General features: G+C 36.5%; 1 protein-coding gene across 1 annotated transcript in view; it reads left to right on the forward strand.

Annotated features, from left to right (window-relative positions):
* The window catches only part of LOC131430331 (uncharacterized), a 494804-nt gene that overhangs the window by 367867 nt on the left and 104517 nt on the right, over window positions 1-22420 (forward strand). The window contains exons 5-7 of the mRNA XM_058595215.1: window positions 2231-2345; window positions 2462-2556; window positions 7990-8117. Coding sequence (XP_058451198.1) covers window positions 2231-2345; window positions 2462-2556; window positions 7990-8117 — 338 coding nt within the window. The remainder of the gene's footprint in view (window positions 1-2230; window positions 2346-2461; window positions 2557-7989; window positions 8118-22420) is intronic.

Below are 22420 nucleotides of genomic sequence, written 5' to 3' on the forward strand. Positions count from 1 at the left end.
ATGTTGAAAGTAATGAGGTGAAGGGATGAGATGGAAATAGGAGCTCAGATGATATTTTAAAATGACATTCAAAGAGCTCAGATTTTTGCTTGATTGAGCCGTTTTTTTTATCAAATCATCTGTATAGAACGAATCACAAAAGCGAACTTAAAATCAATGAATTGACACTAGTTGGTAATAGAATATGTCGAATACTACCGAATTGACGTTAGATCGGTCCTGTCTGTTACATTACCCACCCATTTTTTTTGTAGAATAAAAATTAACGAAACTGTCAAAATTCTAATCGCTGAAAGCTCCAGTAGTTCAAGCTGGAAAAAAAAGTCTCCAATGAAATTCTCTATATTATTCCGACTCATCCTTTATATCCTATAAGCTTCACAATCAAACACCAGCTGCAACAAATGGCCTTAATCTGAATGGCCGAAGATCCTGAAACGATTCCGTTCTTGTATCGACAAATTGGCTAATATCAACCCATTCTTCAGCAAAGCTTATCGTTATTCACTCCGACGACGTTGAATCAATTTCGCAATCGACGGACAGTGATATCAATTGGCTGGAGAGATTAGACCGAGTGAATGTTCGGTTCTCCGTTCTATTTTGTGTGCGTACACTCCTCCGTGACAAACCGTGGTCCTAGCCCGCTGGCAATCAACGTGATGCACGATTTTTCACTCTCCCGTGCAGTCCTGGTCATTCGTGCGTTGTATGAATCGGATTTTGCCCTCGACTCGTTATTTCGGTGGTTTGAGATCGAATCAATTGGCGATAGTAACCAAACCAAAAAAAAGCGTGGCTTAGACTGGCCACTCTGCTGGGCAACAATGGTTATTGGATGGTGTTTGTAAATGCTGCAGCTCCAGCAAAATTTGATTGGAGATTTGGGGATCATTCGGTCGTTCGGTGGTTGTTCAGTTTATGTGTCAGTTTAGGTTGGTTTAGTGGGGAATGCAAACAAAAAGAAAATTGCATTGCTTTTCGGAAGCTATCAAATATTTGATTTCATAGCAGTAAGAGACCCGTGTCTCATCTTTTTTACTGCACTCTAACATGAGTTGGCGGTAATTAAATCGAGCTTTTCTACATTCCCTGTGAACCTACTAAATGAACCTGAAATCTGCCAGACCACAACCGAAACGTCAATTAGTTTCACTCGATAGGTGTTAGATACCATCGGAGGAAACGAAATAGACTTCCACAGCATTTTTCCCGAGGCATCGTGATAACCGTCGAACCGAAACCGGTTCCGTCGAAACAACATCGTTCCAAAGAAAGATAGCTGGAGCTCTCTGATCGCAAATGTTGGTTGAAATTTTAATTTTCCGCTTCCTTGCTCTAAATTTTATTCATTCGCAAAAATCTTGGTGCAAAACCTTTCATTAATTTAATTAGATAATTACACTCAGCAATGCTGCAGAAGAAGCGAATATCAGTTACTACTGGAACTTTGCACATTTTCTCACAGATAATGGAATAATATTTGAAAAAATCTAATATCATTTAGAAAAAGCACTCAAACTTCGTGCTCATCCCTGTAATCAATACCGGACCGAATCGAAAATTTTCCATCTGAATCCGGTTCAGTGCCACAAATTCCGGTTTTGCTTTCGCGAGAACCGTAATTCGCGAACTTCGTCGCATCCTGCGGCGGCTGATTGCGTTCGAGTTTTTTCCGTTCGCGATTTCATTGCTCCCGGAATTAATGAACAGAATCCGTCATGAGCAGGGGCGGCAGTTGCGGACGATCGTCGATTTTTCTTCGCCCAACTTAGCGTACCAATATTTGAGTTCATTAGTGCGATGCTCTTTCCTGTGCTTGGGTAACGAAAAAAAAAAAACTTTCCACGGCAGCCCCGGATATCCCGGATAGCACTCTTAAGCACTATCGAACGGAAGCGTGACTGGAATCGTTTAGTTAGTTTCTTCTTTTTTTTTTCGTCCATTGCCTACAGCACCTCTTTCGGTTTCCTTTAGCCAGTTTCAGTCAGATGAAAAGATGAAAATAATACAACGAAAGTCGACGACAATCATTACGAAGTGGATGCAGTTGAAGAAAGCGCAGTTTCACTGTAATCAAATAACCTGATTCGTGGTTTGAAGAAGTTCAACAGTGACCGGATTTGCAAGCCAAGTCGGATTGCTAAAAATAAATATTTTTTAAACTAATTCTATTGATTTGAAAGCTAACAATCTAAATTCACATTTTTATCTTTCTTTCGTCCTCTAGGTTCTTCTAACGCCACCCGACGAGGGACCTCGTGTCAAAGGGCAGCGAATAAAACTGCAGGATATAATCGACGGAGAGTACGCTCCCAAGAAGCTCAATGGAAGCTGGATAGGAAGTATGCTGCAATCTGAAACCAAATTTCTGTTGCTCGTTTATGTTATATTAATCTAAATTGCATCCTCTGTTTCACTGATATTACTTTGATGTTTTTCTCTGTTTTCATGATACCAGCGGATGAGTTTCTGTATCAGAACCATTGGGGCGAGATAAGTTTGCTCAACATGATCAATCTCTCGGAACGGATTCTGATGGCCAACACGACGGTGGTAAGTGCAAAATTGTGTGTTTTTATCTATTCAAAAGTTTATTGATTGAAATTCTGTTCGGTTTGTCTGTTTAATCATACCTGAGTTTGCATTTCGTCTTCGGTTCATCAGCGCATTAGCAGTTCATGTTGAGCAGCTAGTGAAACTTAGCATTTCAAAATAAATTGCTAAGTAGCCGCAAAGTTCAACTCTACTTGCGTGATACACCGAAGCGCAATTTCAATTTACAGAGTTTCCTTCAATAAGCTCAAATTAAGTCAACCGTATCAACTTGAAATTGGGTCAATACGACTCAACTGTAGAGTAAATAAAACTCATCTTTGAGTAATTTTTGCACGTGCCTTACGGAAACTATCTAGAGCCACTAGGTTTTTGAAGGGAACCCCCAAATTGGGTGGAATGTACTTAAAATTAGGATGTTTTGCAGTTCTGTGTAATATAACATTCCTCAGTAACTCGCGCCACTGACACACAGATGGCACTCTCATTGTCAAATACCAACTTTCAAAAAACTATGTGTGATATTTCATGACATTTCGATTGGTCAGAAAAAAAATGACAGCCATTTAAATGAAGCTACTTTGGTCCTTTTTCAAAACAATGCACAGTGGTCCGAAATTAGCGAGACCAAAAACATTTTCACTATTAAATATTATTTTTTGTAGTTGGTGTCCTCACAAAACTTGTTCGTATTCAACTGGCACATCTTTTGATGTAAAAAATCATTAGGGTGGTTCATATTTCAATTTAAATCTGAACTCTAATTTTTTTAATCAAATTTAAAAATTATTGCACTTCACAGCGAACAACTTTGCTCAAGAAGTAATCTTCCTACTTCTTCATTTGATCAAGTTACAGCAATTTTTCGGAGTAAAAGTAGGGTGGCTCTCACCTTTTTTGTTCTAGCTTTTTTGGGAACAGTTTTACGAGAAAACGTCTTCCAAAGATTTGTAGTGATAGTTATAGTGCCCAATTTTGCTCAAATAAGCTTTTTAATATAACCCCCATTGAAAAGTTTTCAATTATTTTTTCGTTAAAAACAAGTTAACCTTCTAATATAACTATTCAACAGATGCCAGATCGATAAAGATTAATAAGCAATTCCAGGAATGAGTAGACGAAAAAGTGACAAAATCAGAATCGACCTTCTCCGATTTTGATGAAACTTTGCACATGGCTTCAGTATGGCTAACCATAAGTTTTGAATCGATGGAGAGGTGAATCCGACTCACGACTGATTTTTAAAAAGGGCGTATGTATTTTTCTCTTTTCACAAAAATTGTCTTTTTCAAATCGTTAAGTTGAAGAAGTTACAGCTAAAACAGTTTACGGGTGTATGCAAATGATCAAGCTCTTCTCGTTGTAATTCGGAAACCGTTCGTCGTACGGGTCCAGGAAGAAGTTGTAGGGAGTAAATAGGGCACTCTGAAAAAAAATATACACTGAAAAAAAAAATTGATTTTTTTCTCAAAAATTTCAAAATGAACCAAAAATATTAATTAAAAAAAACAGGGTTTCGATATTTCACACTTTCACAAAAAAGAAAATAATAGTGACAATTTATCGAATTACATACACATCTGTTACCAACTAAGTTTAGCAATTGATACTGCATTCCAAGAGTATAACTCAATAACTGAACAGGAAATAAAGTCTTGCCAAAAAAAAATCTTTAGTTATGTTAGAAACAAATTGAAATCAGAAAACTTTCCGTCAAGAATGTATCTACAGGAAAACATTGGTAATAACTCACAAGAAATTTGTAATCTTTTCGCTTAATTTTTTCAACAAATCTACACGAAGTTTTCTGAAGATGACCACGATCGGGAATATTTTAATTTCTTTCCAGAGTTTACTGAAGATATTAATGTAAATCAAATCGAAGTGCTAGACATAATAGATGCCCTAAACAAATTGGATGTCTCTAAAAGTGCCGGACCTGATGGGATTCCATCCATATTTATGAAAAAAATAGCATTAGATCATGCAACCCCTTTGTGTTGGCTTTTTAATAATTCGCTTCAGTCTGGAATTTTTCCAGATACGTGGAAAAACTCTTTCCTTATACCAATTTTCAAAAATGGGAAAAAAGCAGACATATGCAACTATCGCGGGATTGCTATTCTTTCTTGCATTCCGAAGCTCTTTGAAGCGATCGTTAATGACAAACTGTTTAGTCAAATAAAAAATAGAATTACTCACGTGCAACATGGATTTTTCAAAGGACGTTCCACTACTACTAACTTGCTTGAGTTCGTCCACTATACCCTGACCGCTATGGACAAGGGAAATTACATTGACGCTCTTTATACAGATTTCAGCAAAGCATTCGATCGTGTTGACATACCCATGCTTATGTTCAAATTACAGAAATTTGGAATCTTACCAGGTCTTCTTAAATGGTTGGAATCTTATCAAACAAATCGTCAACAAATTGTAAAATTTAAGGGTAAAAAGTCGAGCCCCATTCACGTCAGTTCCGGGGTCCCCCAGGGATCTCATTTATGTCCTCTTTTATTTATCTTGTTTGTTAACGACATTTCGTTTGTTTAAAAAAAATAAAATTCTAATATACGCAGACGATATAAAACTATTTTTAGAAATAGAGAAAAGTCAGGATTCCAAGGTTTATCAAGAAGAAATTCTTTCTTTTTATACATGGTGTAACAAAAGTTTTCTTCAACTAAATGTGAAAAAATGCAGTAGAATAACATTCAGTAAAAAACGAAATACACCTGACTTGATACTTACTCTTGGAAGTCAAACAGTTCAAAAATGCGAAAGAATTAGGGACTTAGGAATAATACTAGATTCTAAAATGACTTTTGTTGACCATTATAATACAATCATAAACAGAGCCAATAACATGCTAGGATTCATAAAACGATTTTGTTACTGTTTTCACGATCCATATACAATTAAAACATTATACATTGCGTATGTTCGGTCAGTACTAGAATACTGTAGCTTAGTTTGGTCACCTTGCTTAATCACATGGGAAGATCGAATTGAATCAGTTCAAAAACAATGTTTGTTATTTGTACTTTGTAAATTAGGTTAGACAAGACTTCCTCTTTCGTCATATAAAGCCCGCTGTATGCTGATAAGTATTCAAACATTAAAAGATCGCAGAGAATTTTCAATGGTCTCATTTGTAAATGACATTGTCTCGAATCGCATAGATTCCAGTCAACTCCTGTCCAAACTAAATTTTTACATACCATCTCGGCGTTTAAGAAATCGAAATATTTTTTTTTTATTATTACTTAGTGTCATTTTTGAAAGACAAAATTCAAATTAAAAAAGCAATATTTATGTCTGACGGAGTGCCTCTCAGTGCAAAAACAGAAAAAAAATACAAATCTCTGTAAATTTAAATCAATGTATAACATTGATGCTGAGTGGCATCTTTTTGCAACTTCTCATGGTAAAGGACCATGTGATGCACTCGGGGGAAATTTTAAAGCGATTGGCCCAGACGTCATTTTTGTACGATTAACGGTTTCCGAATTACAACGAGAAGAACTTGATCATTTGGATGCACCCGTAAGCTGTTTTAGCTGTAACTTCTTCATTTTTCAAAAGGCACGGATGGGATAACCATCAATCTGTAGTTTTTAATAACAGCATCAAAATAAAAAGCATCAAAAAAAATTTTAACCCTGATTTTTTTTTATTTGACTTTTTCGGATTATTTTGTAATTATTGAGAAAAAAAAATTTTTTTCAGTGTATATTTTTTTTAGATTTCGATTTCCTACAACTTCTTCCTGAACGCCATTTTTGTACAATTAACGGTTTCCGAGTTACAACGATTTGAAAAAGGCAATTTTTGTAAACTGCAAAAATACATACGTCCTTTTTAAAAATCAGTCGTGAGTCGGATTGACCTCTCCATCAATTCAAAACTTATGGTTTGCCATACTGAAGCCATGTGCAAAGTTTCATCCAAATCGGAGAAGGTCGATTCTGATTGTGTAACTTTTTCGTCCACTCATTCCTGGAATTGCTCAATATTGAGTCGAGCCCCTTTCAACAATAACAATAATTAGGTCAAAGTTTGAAATTTTTTTTATTTGTTTATTTTTATTTTTCATTGAAAAAAAAATTGTTTCTTGGAATTGCTTTTTTGGAAGCTAAAAGAATGACGCATCTTTCATATCTTGGACGAACTTTTGTATCTTTATTCGATTTTTCAGCATAGGCTGTTGAAAATAGACTTTTATTTTGTAAACGCGGAACATCGAAAAATCTTTTCTCGGAAATTCTACGTATCATACTAAAATAAAAAAAATACGTATCGAATATTTGTGTTCTTCACCGAAAAAAATAGTTATATGGAAAAATGTGGTTATCACGCAAACTCACATCGGATATACGATTTACCGGTTATTAATAAACTTCAAAATGGAACTCACTTCGTTTCCCGATTTTCTCAAAAGTAGATACAAAGGCCGTGCGGTGCATTCATATTTACTGAATTTCATCTGAATCCGGAAGGTGTTCGAAATTTTAAAAAAATAGGTATGTAGAAAAAAGTACGTATACTACTAGTTTTCTCTATTAACGTTAGCAACCCCAATCAGCTGTACTTTAGTCACTTAAAATACAAAACCAGTTAATTTTGCGCAGTACTAGGAAATAATTTTTCATAATATTATTCCCTCCTGTCCACGACGTTGTTTCAAGTCGTAAATGGCCATATTTTCTTTCGAAATGAACAACGTCCCTGCCTTGCCCTTCCCTCAAGAACGATATTCTGACCGAGATGCAACAAGCAAAACTGTTTCTTCGTGTACTTTCAAACGTTTCTAGCACTATTCGTTTGCCCACTAATTTATGACAGCAATAATTCGTTCGTCCTTCCGGCTCCGTAATAGCATCCACCTGCAATTTGTACACCTATATACTATAGTCAAGCATTATGCTGGGGCGAACGGAATTGGTTGCTTCCTCCGACAGGACGGTAAGTTGGTACCCAGGACGGCGGAATTACGATCATGTTTCGTGTTCAACAAGAATTTTATTGAGCACGATGGGCGACAATAAAAAAATTTATTACTTTCCTGCACTCGACACGCCATAGATTCTTGTGCGGGAAAATTAATCGGCCATAATGTTCAATTCGGCAATTGATTAAAAAAAAGTAAACATAAATTATGGCCGTGTTCGATAGAAAAAAAAGTAATTATAAACTTTTCCTTCCGAAGCTTTGCAATCCCGAGCAGGAACTGCGCCGAAGAAGTATTTCTTTTCTCTGTGGGCATGAATTTCAGCACCAAACTATTTTATTCATACAATTGAAATGTTCGCCAGAGTGTTGAACCCAACGGCGCCATTAATCATGCATGCAAATGACAGAATTTACTGATTTCTATGCACACTAAACGACGCGACACGTCTCCATTTCTCTCTCTCTCTCTCTCTTTCGCAGAAAACACTCTCCCCGGCCAAGTTCTCCATCTCGGCGGACCGGAAGTTTCTGCTGCTGGCGCAGAACATGAAGAAACTTTTCCGCCATTCCTTCCTGGCTCAGTACACCGTCTACGACATCACGACCAGGTAAGTGCTGGGTTTCATGATTAATTAATGCTATCACTGCCGGTTCGGTTCGTACCGGCACCGGCTCCGGCTCTCGGGTACGGCAAAGTGCCGAAGTCCTATTACAATTTCCTTTTGCCGGTCGTCTCAGAATGGCCGCAAGGACGAGCTAAGCCTGTGGGCTGGTTTTTGCAGTATTTTATCGTTCGGGCCGGTGGTGCACCCTTGTCAATCGAGTGGAAACAAGTTTCACACATTTTTCCGTACCCGAACTGTGCTAGTAATATGCTTGAATAACGTCGGACTTAAGTTAAAATATTTTGTTTATATTAGGCCGATTCAAATATTGACATAGGACTACATTTTTTTTTAATATACTGATCTTTGTGACTTTGTTTTTAATTTCTTGAAGCGAGAGCGCTTTCTTTTACTTCTGCTTTATTTTTTATTTATTCGGATGCACTTATTTTACTAAACACATGGAAAATGTCATGAGATTGCTATCAGTATCACGATTATTGCGTATTGTTTGAATATTTGTCTGAACACATAAATCACCTAAGTCTCTAAATGAGCAATTTCATTTGAATTCGAAGGTCGATTTTTTGTATTTTTTTTTAATTAAGTCAAACTTCGCATTAGCATTCTTCACAACCAGAAAAGAAATTCCACCGCAAATGACAATTTTTTTGAAATTAATTTTTTATTTTATTTTGGTTTAAATTTTGCATCAGTGTTATTCATGGCCAAACTAAACAATTTGCATCAACCATTTGTCCTTTTTACTCTAGCCTTACTTTTGATTAGGGAGTAAGCAAAAATTCCTTGAAATTTTTCAATAGTATATGTTTCAGAAACGGTGGGTCCGATCGATTTAAATTAAAAATTTGTTTTTGTTAAAAAAACAACACTTTAAATTCAATATCTCAAAAAAGTATTTTTGATTTTTTCTTAATATGTTGTAGCTAGTTAAAATTCTGTTGAAAAATAAACAATAAATTTTTCATGATTTTCAAAAATTTGCATTATTTTGAAAATATGTAACTACACTGAGGTTCCTTTTTACGCGGGGGATACGTACCGCGTAACTTCATCAATCCGCGTAAAAAAAATCTCAAAACTGCGGGAAAAAATTAGTTGGATGCCAAATATCTTAGAAATGCATGAAACGTCGAGAACTGGTGTAATCTAAACATACAAAACAAATAATCAAAAATATATTTGAATTTTAAGTGTTCTTTTTGAATTAAAAATCAAACAAACAATTTCTTTCAACCGTACTAAACCGTACTGCATAGTTCTTACAATTACATAAAACATCGCAGAAAACACAAAATCGATCGGATCCACCGTTTCTGAAACATATACACTAAGGTATTTTTTTATGCGGCCTTTTTATATGCGGTTTTTTTATGCGACTTTTTTATGCGAATTTGTTATGCGGTTTGTTTAATGCGAAGTTTAAGAGCTATGCGGTTTTTTTTATGCGTTTCTATGCGGTACGTAAACTCGCATGAAAAAGACTTCAGTGCACTATTGAAAATTTTCAAGGGATTTTTACTTAGTCCCTTTTCAAAAGTAAGGCAGGAGTAAAAACGAAAAATTTCTTATGCAAATTGTCTCTTTTGTTCATAAAGCATGCATATGCAAAATTAAAGCCAAATAAAAAAAATACAAGAAAAATCGACCTTCGATTTCGTATGGAATTGCTCAGAAACGAAAATTTGCATTATCAGTTCTCAATTTCGGCTCTATCCTAACTTTTGAGAAGGGCCCGGTTCAAATTTTTTTTTCAAATGTTCAAAAAATGTATTTTAAAAACGGCTCGTTCGTTTCATTTGGTTTCTTCGCAATATTTTAAGTCACTATTGGAATCATACACAAAAAACTTACACCTGATATGTTTAAACTGAAGCTACTAATTGAAGGAGTGTATTGCACTATAGGTCAAGATGTAAGAATAATGGACAAACAATTATGGTCTACTTAAACTAGGTAGATTTTTGAAATATTGAATGAAACACATATCAGTAACTAATAAGTCTTTCCAACATTGTGAAAAAGCTCAAAATAAACTTGTGGTATTTTCTTATTTGAATAATCTCATAATATCCAGAAACTACAAATACATAACAGTTTTCTGTTAGTTATATATTCAAACCGCTGTATCTTAGAAGCGACAGCATATAGAAAAATTTTGATTAGCATTTTTCATTTTTGTTTTTATTATCAATATAATCATTTGTAATTTAGCATGTATGTAAATATTATTGACTGTTGAAATTTCATTATACATCGCAAAGCATAAGATTCCAATGCATGCCTTTTCAACTAAACTTCAATCAATTGAAATTCTTTCATTCATTCTACCGCAGTGCCGCAAAATGTTCACGAAGGTGGTGGTGTTTTCTTCTTCCTTACCAGCACGTACCGATGCGTACCGGTTTTGCATCGTCATTTTGTATGACGGTATGAAAGTTTTGACTCTCTTCGTCCTATAATTTCGGAGCCGAAAGTCGTACCAGGGTGAAATTGCACAGTATCTTTTAACACAACGAGAGCTTTAAATTGAATAAAGATTTATGAAAATCGGTTTAATCGTTGCTTTGAAATCGAAGTGATTTCCGTTTTTGGAACTTTTCTTCACTATTATCAGTGCTTTCGGAACCGAAAACCGGAGACTAGTAAAGTACTAATGAAATTGAAAACTTTTCACTAATCGCGTTGTGATTCCGAAACCTGAAGTCGGATCTGGATAAACATTTCGGGGCCTTTTTGAATAATTTCAAAACCTTTTATTTGTATCTTGATTTGTGAAAATCGATCACGAAATTTACGAGTAACTCCGGCACCGGAGGTCGGATCGGGATAAAATTCAATAGCAGCCTGTGATATCAGAAGACCTTTCATTTGACATCTACTCAGTTCATCAAGCCGAATCGAATGGTATATAACATGAACGGTTAACGGTTGAAAAGTCGGGTTTCACAACGATTGCACAGCCTTTGTATATGAGAAATTCGATTTCTATTCTCTATTGTAATCTAACTGATCGACTTTTCAACGGAGCCTCGGAGACCAATAGTTCGATATACTTTTCGACACAGTTCAACAAAATTGGAAAATATCTGTTCGTGTGATTATGTATTTCAACGAATTACCGCTATATTTTCTCGAAGATGGCTACAGAGCCGGTGAAACATGTTAAGCCCAGGTGGGTAATTTTTCGTACCAGGGAGAACGACCGACTATTTTGAAGTATTATTTAGTCGATTTTCAAATAATATTTTGTTTCGATATAACTTTGCATGAGACGCGTAAATTCGAAGCTTGAAGCGTTTTCGATATTTTGTTGTAAAACAAAATTGCGCATTTAAGGGTTAAATACAATATCAAACAACAAAATTTCTGCCAATATTTGTTTGGAATATTAAGTCAGCAGTCTTTTAGGTTCCATATAAACTTATTTGTGTTTGCAAATTTTCGAAATTATTTCTTTGAGAATTTTTGTTACCCTGATCGTTTAGTTGGTTGGGGTTGATGGTGAAAGATGTCTCGCATGGATCGAAAGCAATGGCTTGGCATTACATTCCTTCGGTGGAATTTGGCTTTTCTGTTTCAACAGACTTCGCAGCCGATTCTTAGCATACAGAATCATTTCATGGCTAGTACTACGATCCTACTGACACTATGAATCATTCCAGGTCGGGGCTCGAACATATGACAACTGGTTTATAAGACCAGCGCCGTATGCATTGAACCGCAAACCCGGGCGAATCGAACGGCGCACAAAACAAATCCAGCCGCTGATGTGAATAGCACATTGTTAAAAAAAAGTCCCGGAACCGACTGAGATGACGTTTGTAATGTCAAACTATCATCATCGTTCAGAAGACAAGTGTTTTCACGTCAATCGCACCACAAACACTAAACTTACCGACATATGAGTGACGTTACTTTTTGATTTACGAAAACTTAAAAATAACGAATTCCGTTTATTAATAAAACATTGCTTCCTATAAGGAAAAACCGGGCAAGTCCAGTAATGGTTTAAGAAGTGTTACCCGCACTCAGATTAAAAACAAGGATTTGTGGTATTCTGATTTTAACGTGACCAATCAATCTGTCAAAAGCAACAACGCATCAACAATCAACAATCCAGAGAGCTGGTCGGCACTGCTTAGTCGCAATAAAAAGGATTTCTTGCGTTGGTATGAAACAGTGGACGAAACATGGATCTATCTTTTTGCTCCGGAGTTGTTTCAACATTTAGACAAGGAAAACGTAACAAGTAGCTGCAACAAGTATGGCGTCAGTTTTTAGATGCTCGAGGTATAATTAACGTCGACTATCTTGAAAAGGAAAACCAACAAAAGTTTTTAGTAATTAATGCGTTAGGAGTTGTTTGTTATTTGTTATTAATCTGAGAGAGTCATCGGCGTAACTGAAGCCTATTTTAAGGCCATGAACAAATCATTCTATAAGTATGATATAAAAAATTTAGATAATAAATAAAGAAAATTAGCTCAAGAAATGTTGTTTTCCTAGTTAGTTCCTGGACTTTTTGGACGATGTGGAAGCAACCTTCTCGACGGCAGTATCGAACCGCACAAAGTGCAAGTCGATTCGACACTGAATTTTGTTTTCTGTAAGTAATTTTCTCAAATGGAAACGCACTCATTGAAGAGCAGAAATCATATGGAAACCGTGAACTTATGTATACGAAACCGTCATATCAATTATAGGAATGACAATGGTTTGAAAATCAGGGAGAATTAGACATTGTTCGTAGTTGAGTTGTAGATGTTCAAAACCTAACCACTGTCTATATGGTTTCCCAAGTAGCACACGTTATTACACTTCAATGACAGTAACTTATATGACACAAATTCATGGAACAAGTTGAAGACTTTGCAACGAGCATAATGACTGCTATGTAACCTGAAAAGCGTAAGAGGCGGAGCTTGTGCGACTTACCAAGGGTTGCCAAACAAATTCTCAGTAAAGAATATTTGATTTGATTCAGCGCGCACATCAGTCACAATGAAACAGTAAATATAATTTCGTTGCAAAACAAAAAGTGTTCTGTAAGTAGCAGAAACTTTACGTCTGCTTAGCGGTTCAAATTGAACTGCCGAGCTTAGCATTAAGCAGTTCAATTTGAACTGCTCTGCACGGATGAGTCAAAGGCGAAACGTAAAAATAATAAAAACGGTTATGTGACCTAGCACAAAATTTGGCTAACCCCTAAATGAGTAAATATAAGTTTGTGTCAAGTTACAATTTGTTGATGTTTTTCCCATTCAACATTTACGACCAAAATTGGCATCCGATAATGAGGGCTAAAATATAGAATTCATTATTCTTTAAACTCACTATATCTATTCGAAATCTAAGTGCTATTCGATATTTATGATGAAGTTGATCATTATACTTATTGAAAACGTGCGCGCCTTCGATATTTTGGGTTTCAGAACATCGACATAAAAAATAATATTTATATTTTTGTTCCCGTCATATAATTTACAGCTAAAAAGTCGAAAATGTGTTGTGTTAGAACTTTTTTGTGATTAATATTAGTTTTACATATACCAAAGTTAAAACAGTTGACCAATCGCAAAAAAATGCACTTTTTCAAATTTAATGAATATTTCATTCCTTGGTCATAATGGTAGCCATTGGCATAAATTTTTCCATGCATACATTGCCGTGACAAAGTGTAGGTATATTCTCTCTGGTAGTGTGAACGTACTTCAAAAAACGAAACAAGTTTGCTTCGCACATGTACCGGTAAAAAATTTGCGTATAAGCGCAGATTTAACTGTATCCAGTTTTTTAAACTGAAGGATTTTTCTACTTATTCTACTTATTGATTTAATATTATTGTCCGGGATAATGTACGGAAGCTTTCAATTGACACTGTAATTGTATTTCTTTGTTGCATCACAACGAATACGGTAACCGATATGAAATCATTACATAACTTTGTCTTATAGTGTGTCACTTTTTCATTGTCACATTTTGTTACGGTGACCAGTTGGCGACTAAAAAGCGCAATGCGAGCACGTCGTAAGAGCTAGATTACCGAGAAGTTACGTCAAAACTTATTGTAACTTATTATGATGAGATGTCAATTCGTAACATTATTTTGACTCCATTGTCACCATCATAATACGACTTGTTTCGTCGTATTTGTCATGCGACCATTATGCAGCATCTGTTTTATTTTTATTTTTTATGAACAAGTTACATGTGCTACTTGGGTTTACTTCTATATTTTCAATTTGTACCCCGGTATAGAAAACAATGAAGCAATCCTACGTCAAAAGATTTTGAGAGATTTCATTTATATGAAGATAAAGAATGGAAAGGTAAGAAGTGACAAGGTTGATTTTAGCCAGCAGAAATCTTTTACTAATTTTACTTTCGCAAGAGGAGTTGATTTTAAGCATCTCATCAATGCAAATCACTCGAGTCTCTGGTATGCCGGAAAGTACCGATAAAGGTCTTTTACCACTTACTACCCGAACCGACAAAAGAATAGTTATCAGAAGTTGTTACTTTCTACTTGCGGCTGCATTCTCGTACACAATTAATTCTTCACTATCTCTAATAGTGAAAAAGTAAAAATAGCATGATGGGTTTCCATCAGGTAGCGATGAGTGCAGCGCTACTGAATACCGCTTACAACCTAGGCTAAACAGCCAGCACGCTGTGACTCTGGGGGCATAAGCAATAGTTCGAACAAACCTTTCATTCTGATGTTCAACTAGCTGTATTGTTACAAATTATACTAATATTACTATTATTTTTCGTTAGAAATTTCAGGTGAGTAATTACCCACCTTTGAAATTTTCGGGTGGGTAGTACTATCCACCGTACCCACCTCTTTCATCGGCCCTGGATGGCTAAACATACCAATATTAACATACTTAGACTTTGAAAGCTCAAGTTTGAAGATCAAATGGCTGGCACTTCTGATTCCGGAGATATAATGGTATAAGTGACGTAACCAACTAAACATGCTTTTTCTCTCTCCGCTCAATGTCCTCGTGATGGCTGAACCGATTTCAACAAAGTTAGGCTCGTTTGAAAACTACTGTTGGTTCATTGAACAGGTTTGAAGTTCAAATGGCTGTCGCTTCGTAAGAGTGACGAACAAGTCAAAGTTCATGCAATTAGGCTGTGGGTCGATTTCGAATATCATTTGGCTAACATTTCGGATAGTTTTGAATGACAATATAAATCAGTATGTTATGACAGTACTTGTAATGATGTTACATATTTCTAACCGGATCAGAATCATTTCACTGAAGGGGTCATTTCGCTATATCGTACATCTCAATCTTAACATTAGTGGTGTAACAATCGGGTAAATTCTTGCTATTTAAACTCGTTGCCGTTCGTTCCGATTTATCTTTAAAATAATTGAGCTTTGAGTACACCGGACAAAACGAATAAACTTAAACAGATGTAATTTCAATGGGAAATCTGCTCACTTCGCAGTAACCGTTACTTACTTGGATCGCCAGAGCCTTGACTTATTTTCTTTAAACGTAAGCTTTAAACGACATCCCAAAAGCTCCGCGCCTTAATATTAGAATTCTCGAAGTGACCATACCCAAAATAAAACGGGTGCTGGCTTAAGACGTCTGTGCTTACAAACTTTTCCTTCGTGTTCATTATATTTAATTGCACCAGCCAAAAATAGAGAAAAACTTCCGGAATCAACAGATTGAAACAAAAGGCGAACAAGAAAAACTCGCTAATAATGTAAATTATGCTGTAATCCTTGCTGATCCGAAGAATGAAATACAAAAAAAAGAAAGCCAACAATGCGAATGGGAAAGCACAGCACGACTTTATTGACATCCGCTTCAACACCCAGCAGGGAAACTCGATTCAAAGCCAAGAACGGGAAAGTTAACTGTTCGAACTATCGGTCAATTCTTATAATTATGTTGACACAACCATGCTGACAGCACGTCATCAGATAGTCATCCGGAGAAAATTAACAGCTCATTTGTGGTGACAAACGGCTAATCGTTGCGATCAGCCGAATTTTTTTTGCCTTTCTCTATAGAAAGGTATTAGAATTGCTGGAAAAACCGACTTTCGAACGGAGCCTCGGAGACCCATAGTGTTATATACCATTCGACTCAGCTCGACAAGATCGGAAAATGTCTGTGTGTGTGTATGTATGTGTGTGTGTGTATGTGTGTGCACTTTTCGAAGATATTTGAACGCGCTCAATTTTCTCAGAGATGGCTGAACCGATTTGAACAAACTTGGGCTCGTTTGAAAGCTACTGTCGGGCCATTGATCAAGTTCGAAGATAAAATGGCTGTGACTTTTGGTTCCGGAGATATGATTGTATAAGTGACGTAACCGACAAAAAGCGTTGTATTTGAACGCGCTCAATTTTCTCAGAGATGGCTGAACCGATTTTAACAAACTTGGGTTCGTTTGAAAGCTACTGGCGGGCCATTGATCAAGTTCGAAGATCAAATGGTTGTGACTTTTGGTTCCGGAGATATGATTGTATAAGTGACGTAACCGACAAAAAGCGTTGTATTTGAACGCGCTCAATTTTCTCAGAGATGGCTGATCCGATTTTAACAAACTTGGGCTCGTTTGAAAGCTACTGTCGGGCCGTTGATCAAGTTCGAAGATCAAATGGTTGAGACTTTTGGTTCCAGATATATGATGGTATAAGTGACGTAACCGACAAAACACGTTGATTTTTACCGCTCTTATATATATAAGGGTGCCAAAATTTTGGGATCAACTCTATTTTCGTAAAGTTCTAGTGCTCAAAAGTTTAAGCACCTCGAAAAAAGTCTTCATGCAAAATTTGACCTAAATCGGACATGCTTAAGGGGTGCTGCCCGGTGGTAAAGGTTTGACAATTTTCGATCTTGAAAAAGCACCATAGGGGGGAGTACATGAAATTTCCAAAATCGAAAATTTTTTTTGATGCCAAAACTCTTAAAACTGCATAAAACATCGAAATTTAGTGTCATCTCAAAAAAAAATTTTTTTGAAAAAATCAACTTTCTACGACTTTTCTAAGTCCCAAAAAGTCGATTTTTTCAAAAAAATTTTTTTTCGAGATGACACTAAATCTCGACGTTTCATGTAATTCTAAGCCTTTTGGCATCAAAAATTTTTTTTCGATTTCGAAAATTTCATGTACTCCCCCCTATGGTGATTTTTCAAGATATATGAAAATTTCACTAAGTGGACTGAGAAGGCTTTTTTTAGATTAGCATCATTGTTCTCATACAAATAGGCAACGCAAATGTCAAGCACTAGTTTGGAAAAATGATGCTGACTGTGTGACATAAACACTGAAGCATGCTTTTGTGAACTACTCGAATCAATCTGAATCAATTGGTGTCAAAATTAGTATCCGAAATTATTTAATAAAAGTATGAAACATATTTTCATGAGACTGTTATGAAAGAAGAGAAAGGCATTATCACACCACTAGGTGGATTAAGAAGGGTTTTTTATTTATGTAAACATTTGATTGTTGTTGCGTGCTTTTCTCATTCAAAGTATGTTATTTGTAGCATCATATCGGATCTACTAGATCAGTCACTCTGACTCTTATGTCGGGAATCTTATTGATTCTAGAAGGAAATAATTCCATACTTTTTTCCTAAATTGTTAAGAAAAAATCCCCATGATGGAAATAAATAACATGCGATGTTTCTTGAAAATTAGTGGTCGTTGGAATATCATCGAATTAGGAGATGTGATTTTTTAGTATTTTTCATAAATTTTCAGGTCAAATCATATCACGACCACTAGCAGCAGTGGTGCCAGATATATTAAGGAATGAGCCATTGTTTGGACCTTGTACCGGTTTTCCTTCAATAACTTTTTCTACAAATGTCGTACTGTCGTACGAAAATATAGTTTCATAGACCGAGCTAAAATTTTGCATCCTTCCTATGGATCCCAGAAAGGAACGCGAAAAGTTTGGTGGAGCGAAAAAAAAAAACCTTTTCATCTTTTTCCCATACAAACCTTGTCCACCTTAACGTGCATTCTGAAGTTGTAACTGATCCGAATTCTGAGCCCGGTCTCTGAATCAGGACTTTGAAACTGAGTTCTGTTATTGAATTCTGAAGCTGAATATTGAACCTGAAACCTTACTCTTCATTCGGGATCCTGAACCTGATATCTGTTCTGTACTTGGATTCTGTTCTAGACCAGAATAATGGAAGTGACATTTGAACCTAAGCTGTGGATCTGGAGTTGATTCTGAACTTTAGTTCTGAACACAAGTTTGGCCCCTGGATGTAGGGTTCATGGTCTGTCTTCTGAACTTGGGTTCGAAACCTGAATTTTAGAACAGTGTTTAGGGGGACGGGTATAGCGTGAAGGATAAGTCGATACCTTTCACTCAGCCCACCTGGGCTCGATTCCCAATCCGCACATAGGGTTAGAAAGTTTTTCTGGCATAAAAAGGCGAACATCCGGTTTAAATCTCTGTGACTTTTTAAGCTCGACGAACTGAGCAAATGTTTGGGGGTAGGTGGGTGTATGAATATGTATATGTATGTGTGTTTGTGACAAATAATGATAGGTCTTATAGTCCCAAATCCGACTTCCGGTTCCGGAATTTCAAGGCAATATGTGCAAATCTATGAGAAAATACACACTCAATTTTCGCGGAAATTTCTAAACCGATTTGAACAAACTAAGATGCAAATGAAAGGTCTTTAAATGCTTTAATAAGTCTTCGAAATGTCGTTCCAAATCCGACTTTTGGTTCGAAATGTTGATCCAAATCCGACTCTTTAGCAAAAATAATTGAAAAAATTCAGGAGTATTTAAGGCATTGAGAAACCTTTCTGATTTTTTTTCAGAATTTTTCAAAATGTATTTCATGTAAAATAAAATGCGCTTGAAATTTCGAATTCGCACTTACAATTTTGGTACCACTCCAGATTCTACATAAAAAATAAATCTGGTATGAATGCATTACACTGTATTATTTTCAGATTTTTTAAAAATGTGGACGGATGTAACACCAGACTTTAAAAAAAATAAATCGATCGTTAAAACCATGTGTTTCCATCAAATTATCATCCGATGGTGCAAAGCAAAGTCTTGGCATTACATTCCTTTTGTGGAACTTGGCCTTTCTGTTTCAACAGACTTCGCAGCTGATTCTTATGTCGTTTTCGCTTGAGAAAACTGAAACTGACCCAGGGTAGTTTCATCAAACAAACACGTTTCACGAAACTGTGTTTATTTCGCACTTAGCAACGGGGGCTTGATCAAACCTGACATAACAACCAGGCTCGAAACTGACTCGATTTTCAGTTCAACAACATTAAAACTAGGTTCGAAACTAGCTTCAAACAAACGGTTTGACAGTAGTTAGGGTGGAAACTGGGTTAGGTTAGGTATCAAGCGAAAACGATATTAGTGTACAGAATCTTTGCATGGCTAATACTATCGATCCTACTGACACTAATACCGTTTTCGTTTATTGATCAGAGCAGCCCAAAAGCTGACCCAGAGTCACCCAAACAACGTTTGATATGCCGAGTTTGTTTATTTTATCTTTTTTTCATGAGTTGTTGTTCAGGGCGCGTGCCACGTGTTCGTTTTAACTCGGAGTCAGAGTAGCCCGCGTCTTGGTTCAAAAACGCATGACGCATGGTAGCTAGTTCTAAAATCATATATCGCATGCCCTTAGAACTAAATACCATGCGTTTTCATCTACAATTTGAGTTCAGGGCTTGAGTATTGACGTAATTACTTATGATAGAAGAATTTCATTCCTAATATTATTTTCACACACCCGCACGCCTAATAGTGTAGGGAAACAGTTCGTTTGCACGGATTAGAGAACATTAGTGCCAGCGGACGGTTGTATTTTATAAGAAAGGGGAACGGGAATCAGAACTGATGAATTGGCAAATATTTGATTTTTAATATACGGTTTAAAGTTTTTGTTTATGAACTGATAAGTCATTCTACATTTATTGTAGCCAAATCAAATAAATCATCAAATGTAGTACTGTAACCATTTTTAATCTCACATTTTTGTTATATGCAGTAAAAGATCTAAAGAGCATTAAAAATATTGTTCTTTTGCAGAGCACAAAAGCATTACCAGACACCAAGGGCAAAATCAAGCTGGTTCAATAGTATTTCTTAGGACTGCCAATAGCTACTAACCTTTATTAGTAAAGCCTGTTCTTTCTCAAATCGATCCGAAATTATCGCTGTCATGGTGAAAGCCGAACTTATCTTAAAGTCTCGCCTGGATCAACGAAACCTCCAGATTATCCCGCAAAATGTGCAAGTTAGAAAAACTGCACCAGACCATATAATTTCCTCCCTCATGTTCCGCTTTTTTGTGCAAAAAAAACTATATTTTTTAACATTCCTTAGAGCTTTCAGTAAATATAGCAAATATACAAGGTGAGATGAAAAAACTGCAACAAAGTAAAACGCCATAATTTTTTCATTTTTTTTTAAATTTTATTGAATGAAAGCAAAAAATGTCGGAAATAACATCAAATTTGAGAATCGGTTTAGATTTGTTCGAATTGGCCACCTTTGGCACGAACTATGGCCTTCAAACGGCCAATGAAACCATCACACGCTGCCCGAAAGTGGCTCTGCGGTATTTTGTCCCATTCTCGGCGAAGCGCTTGCTTGAGATGATCGACACTTTGGTATTTTTTAGTGCCAACCTTGCTTTCCAAAATACCCCAGGCACAATAGTCCAACGGATTGGCATCCGGAGATTTTGGTGGCCATTGTGCGGTGGAAATGAAGCGAGGAACCTCATTTCTTAACCATTCTTGGGTGGCGCGTGCTGAGTGCGATGGTGCTGAGTCCTGTTGGAATGTCCAAGGTCTGCGGCCGAAATGTTTGCGTGCCCAGGGCTTCAGAACTCCCTCCAAAATATTTTCGCGATAGATTTGCGCATTTATTTTGACCCCACGGTCGATGAATACGAGCGGCGAGCGACCATCGGCTGTTATGGCGGCCCACACCATCACCATGGCCGGCTTTTGAGTTCTGGTGGCCAACCGAAGTTGCAAATTTTCAGCTGACCTCTCTGGCAAGTAAACACGATCATTTTGATTGTTTACAAACTGCTGGATAACGAATGGTTTCTCATCGGAGAAAACCAAATCCGGCAGTTCACCACTTTCGGCCAAGCGAAGCAACTCTTTAGCTTTTTCGAGTCTAACTTTTTTTTGCGCATCAGTAAGATCTTGCACTTTTTGGAACTTCAATGGCTTTAGTCCAAGCTCATTTTTCAATATTTGCCGAATGGCATATTGCGATATGTTCAGCTCACGAGCCATTTTTCGGCCACTGCGACGCGGATTTCGTTCAATTCGCTTCTTCACTTTTCGAACCATTTCTGCCGATGTTGCTGTTTTTTTTCGTCCACTTCCTTGACGTCGGGCTACGCTACCAGTATCACGGTAACGAGCGATGGTACGAGACACAAAAGATTTATTCACTTTTAAATGCTGGAGGGCTCTAACGATAGCCACTTGTGGTTTTCCAGCCAAATGCAAAGCAATCACACTATCACACTTGAATTCCATCACAAATAACTTTTTTTCTGAAAAATTCCCACCAAAATGCTTTTGTGCGCTTGTAAATAATATAATGAGCTGTCACTAGAATAAATCTGACAGCTGTGGGACGAGCGGTTTAGAAATGGCAGCAGTCTGAAGTTGGTTGCAGTTTTTTCATCTCACCTTGTAAGTGATTTAAGTTAACTACTGTGTACTTACAGCGACTGGAATACAATAAATGTAAGAAAAATTAGTATATTAAAAACTAAATATTTATCAATTCACTCGTTCTGATTCATCTTTCCTCACTGGTCCTTCTCGTTTGATGGCACACATGTGCAATAGGGCATTCCCTACATTATTGCGAGATAAATCGTGTCAGGCATGCGGGCGTGTGTAAATAACATTAGAAATGAAATTCTTTTATCATTATTAATTACTTCAATACCCAAGACCTGAACTCAAGTTGTAGATGACAACGCATGGTATTCAGTTATGATGGCCTGTGTTGTATGATTTCATGCGTCTCTATCTGATGATAATTTGATGGAGACGCAAGGTTTTTCGATTGATTTATTTTGTTAAAGATCTGATATTACACACGTCTACATTTTTTAAAAATCTGAAATTAATACAGCATAATGTACTCATAAAAGATTTATTTTCAACGTAAAATCAAGAGTTATACCAAAATTGTAAGTGCGTATAAAAAAAAATTTGATATTTTGATCATTTTTTTACATGAAATACATT

This window comes from Malaya genurostris, chromosome 2 (assembly GCF_030247185.1).
Source record: "Malaya genurostris strain Urasoe2022 chromosome 2, Malgen_1.1, whole genome shotgun sequence".
NCBI classification, from domain to species: Eukaryota; Metazoa; Arthropoda; class Insecta; order Diptera; family Culicidae; genus Malaya; species Malaya genurostris.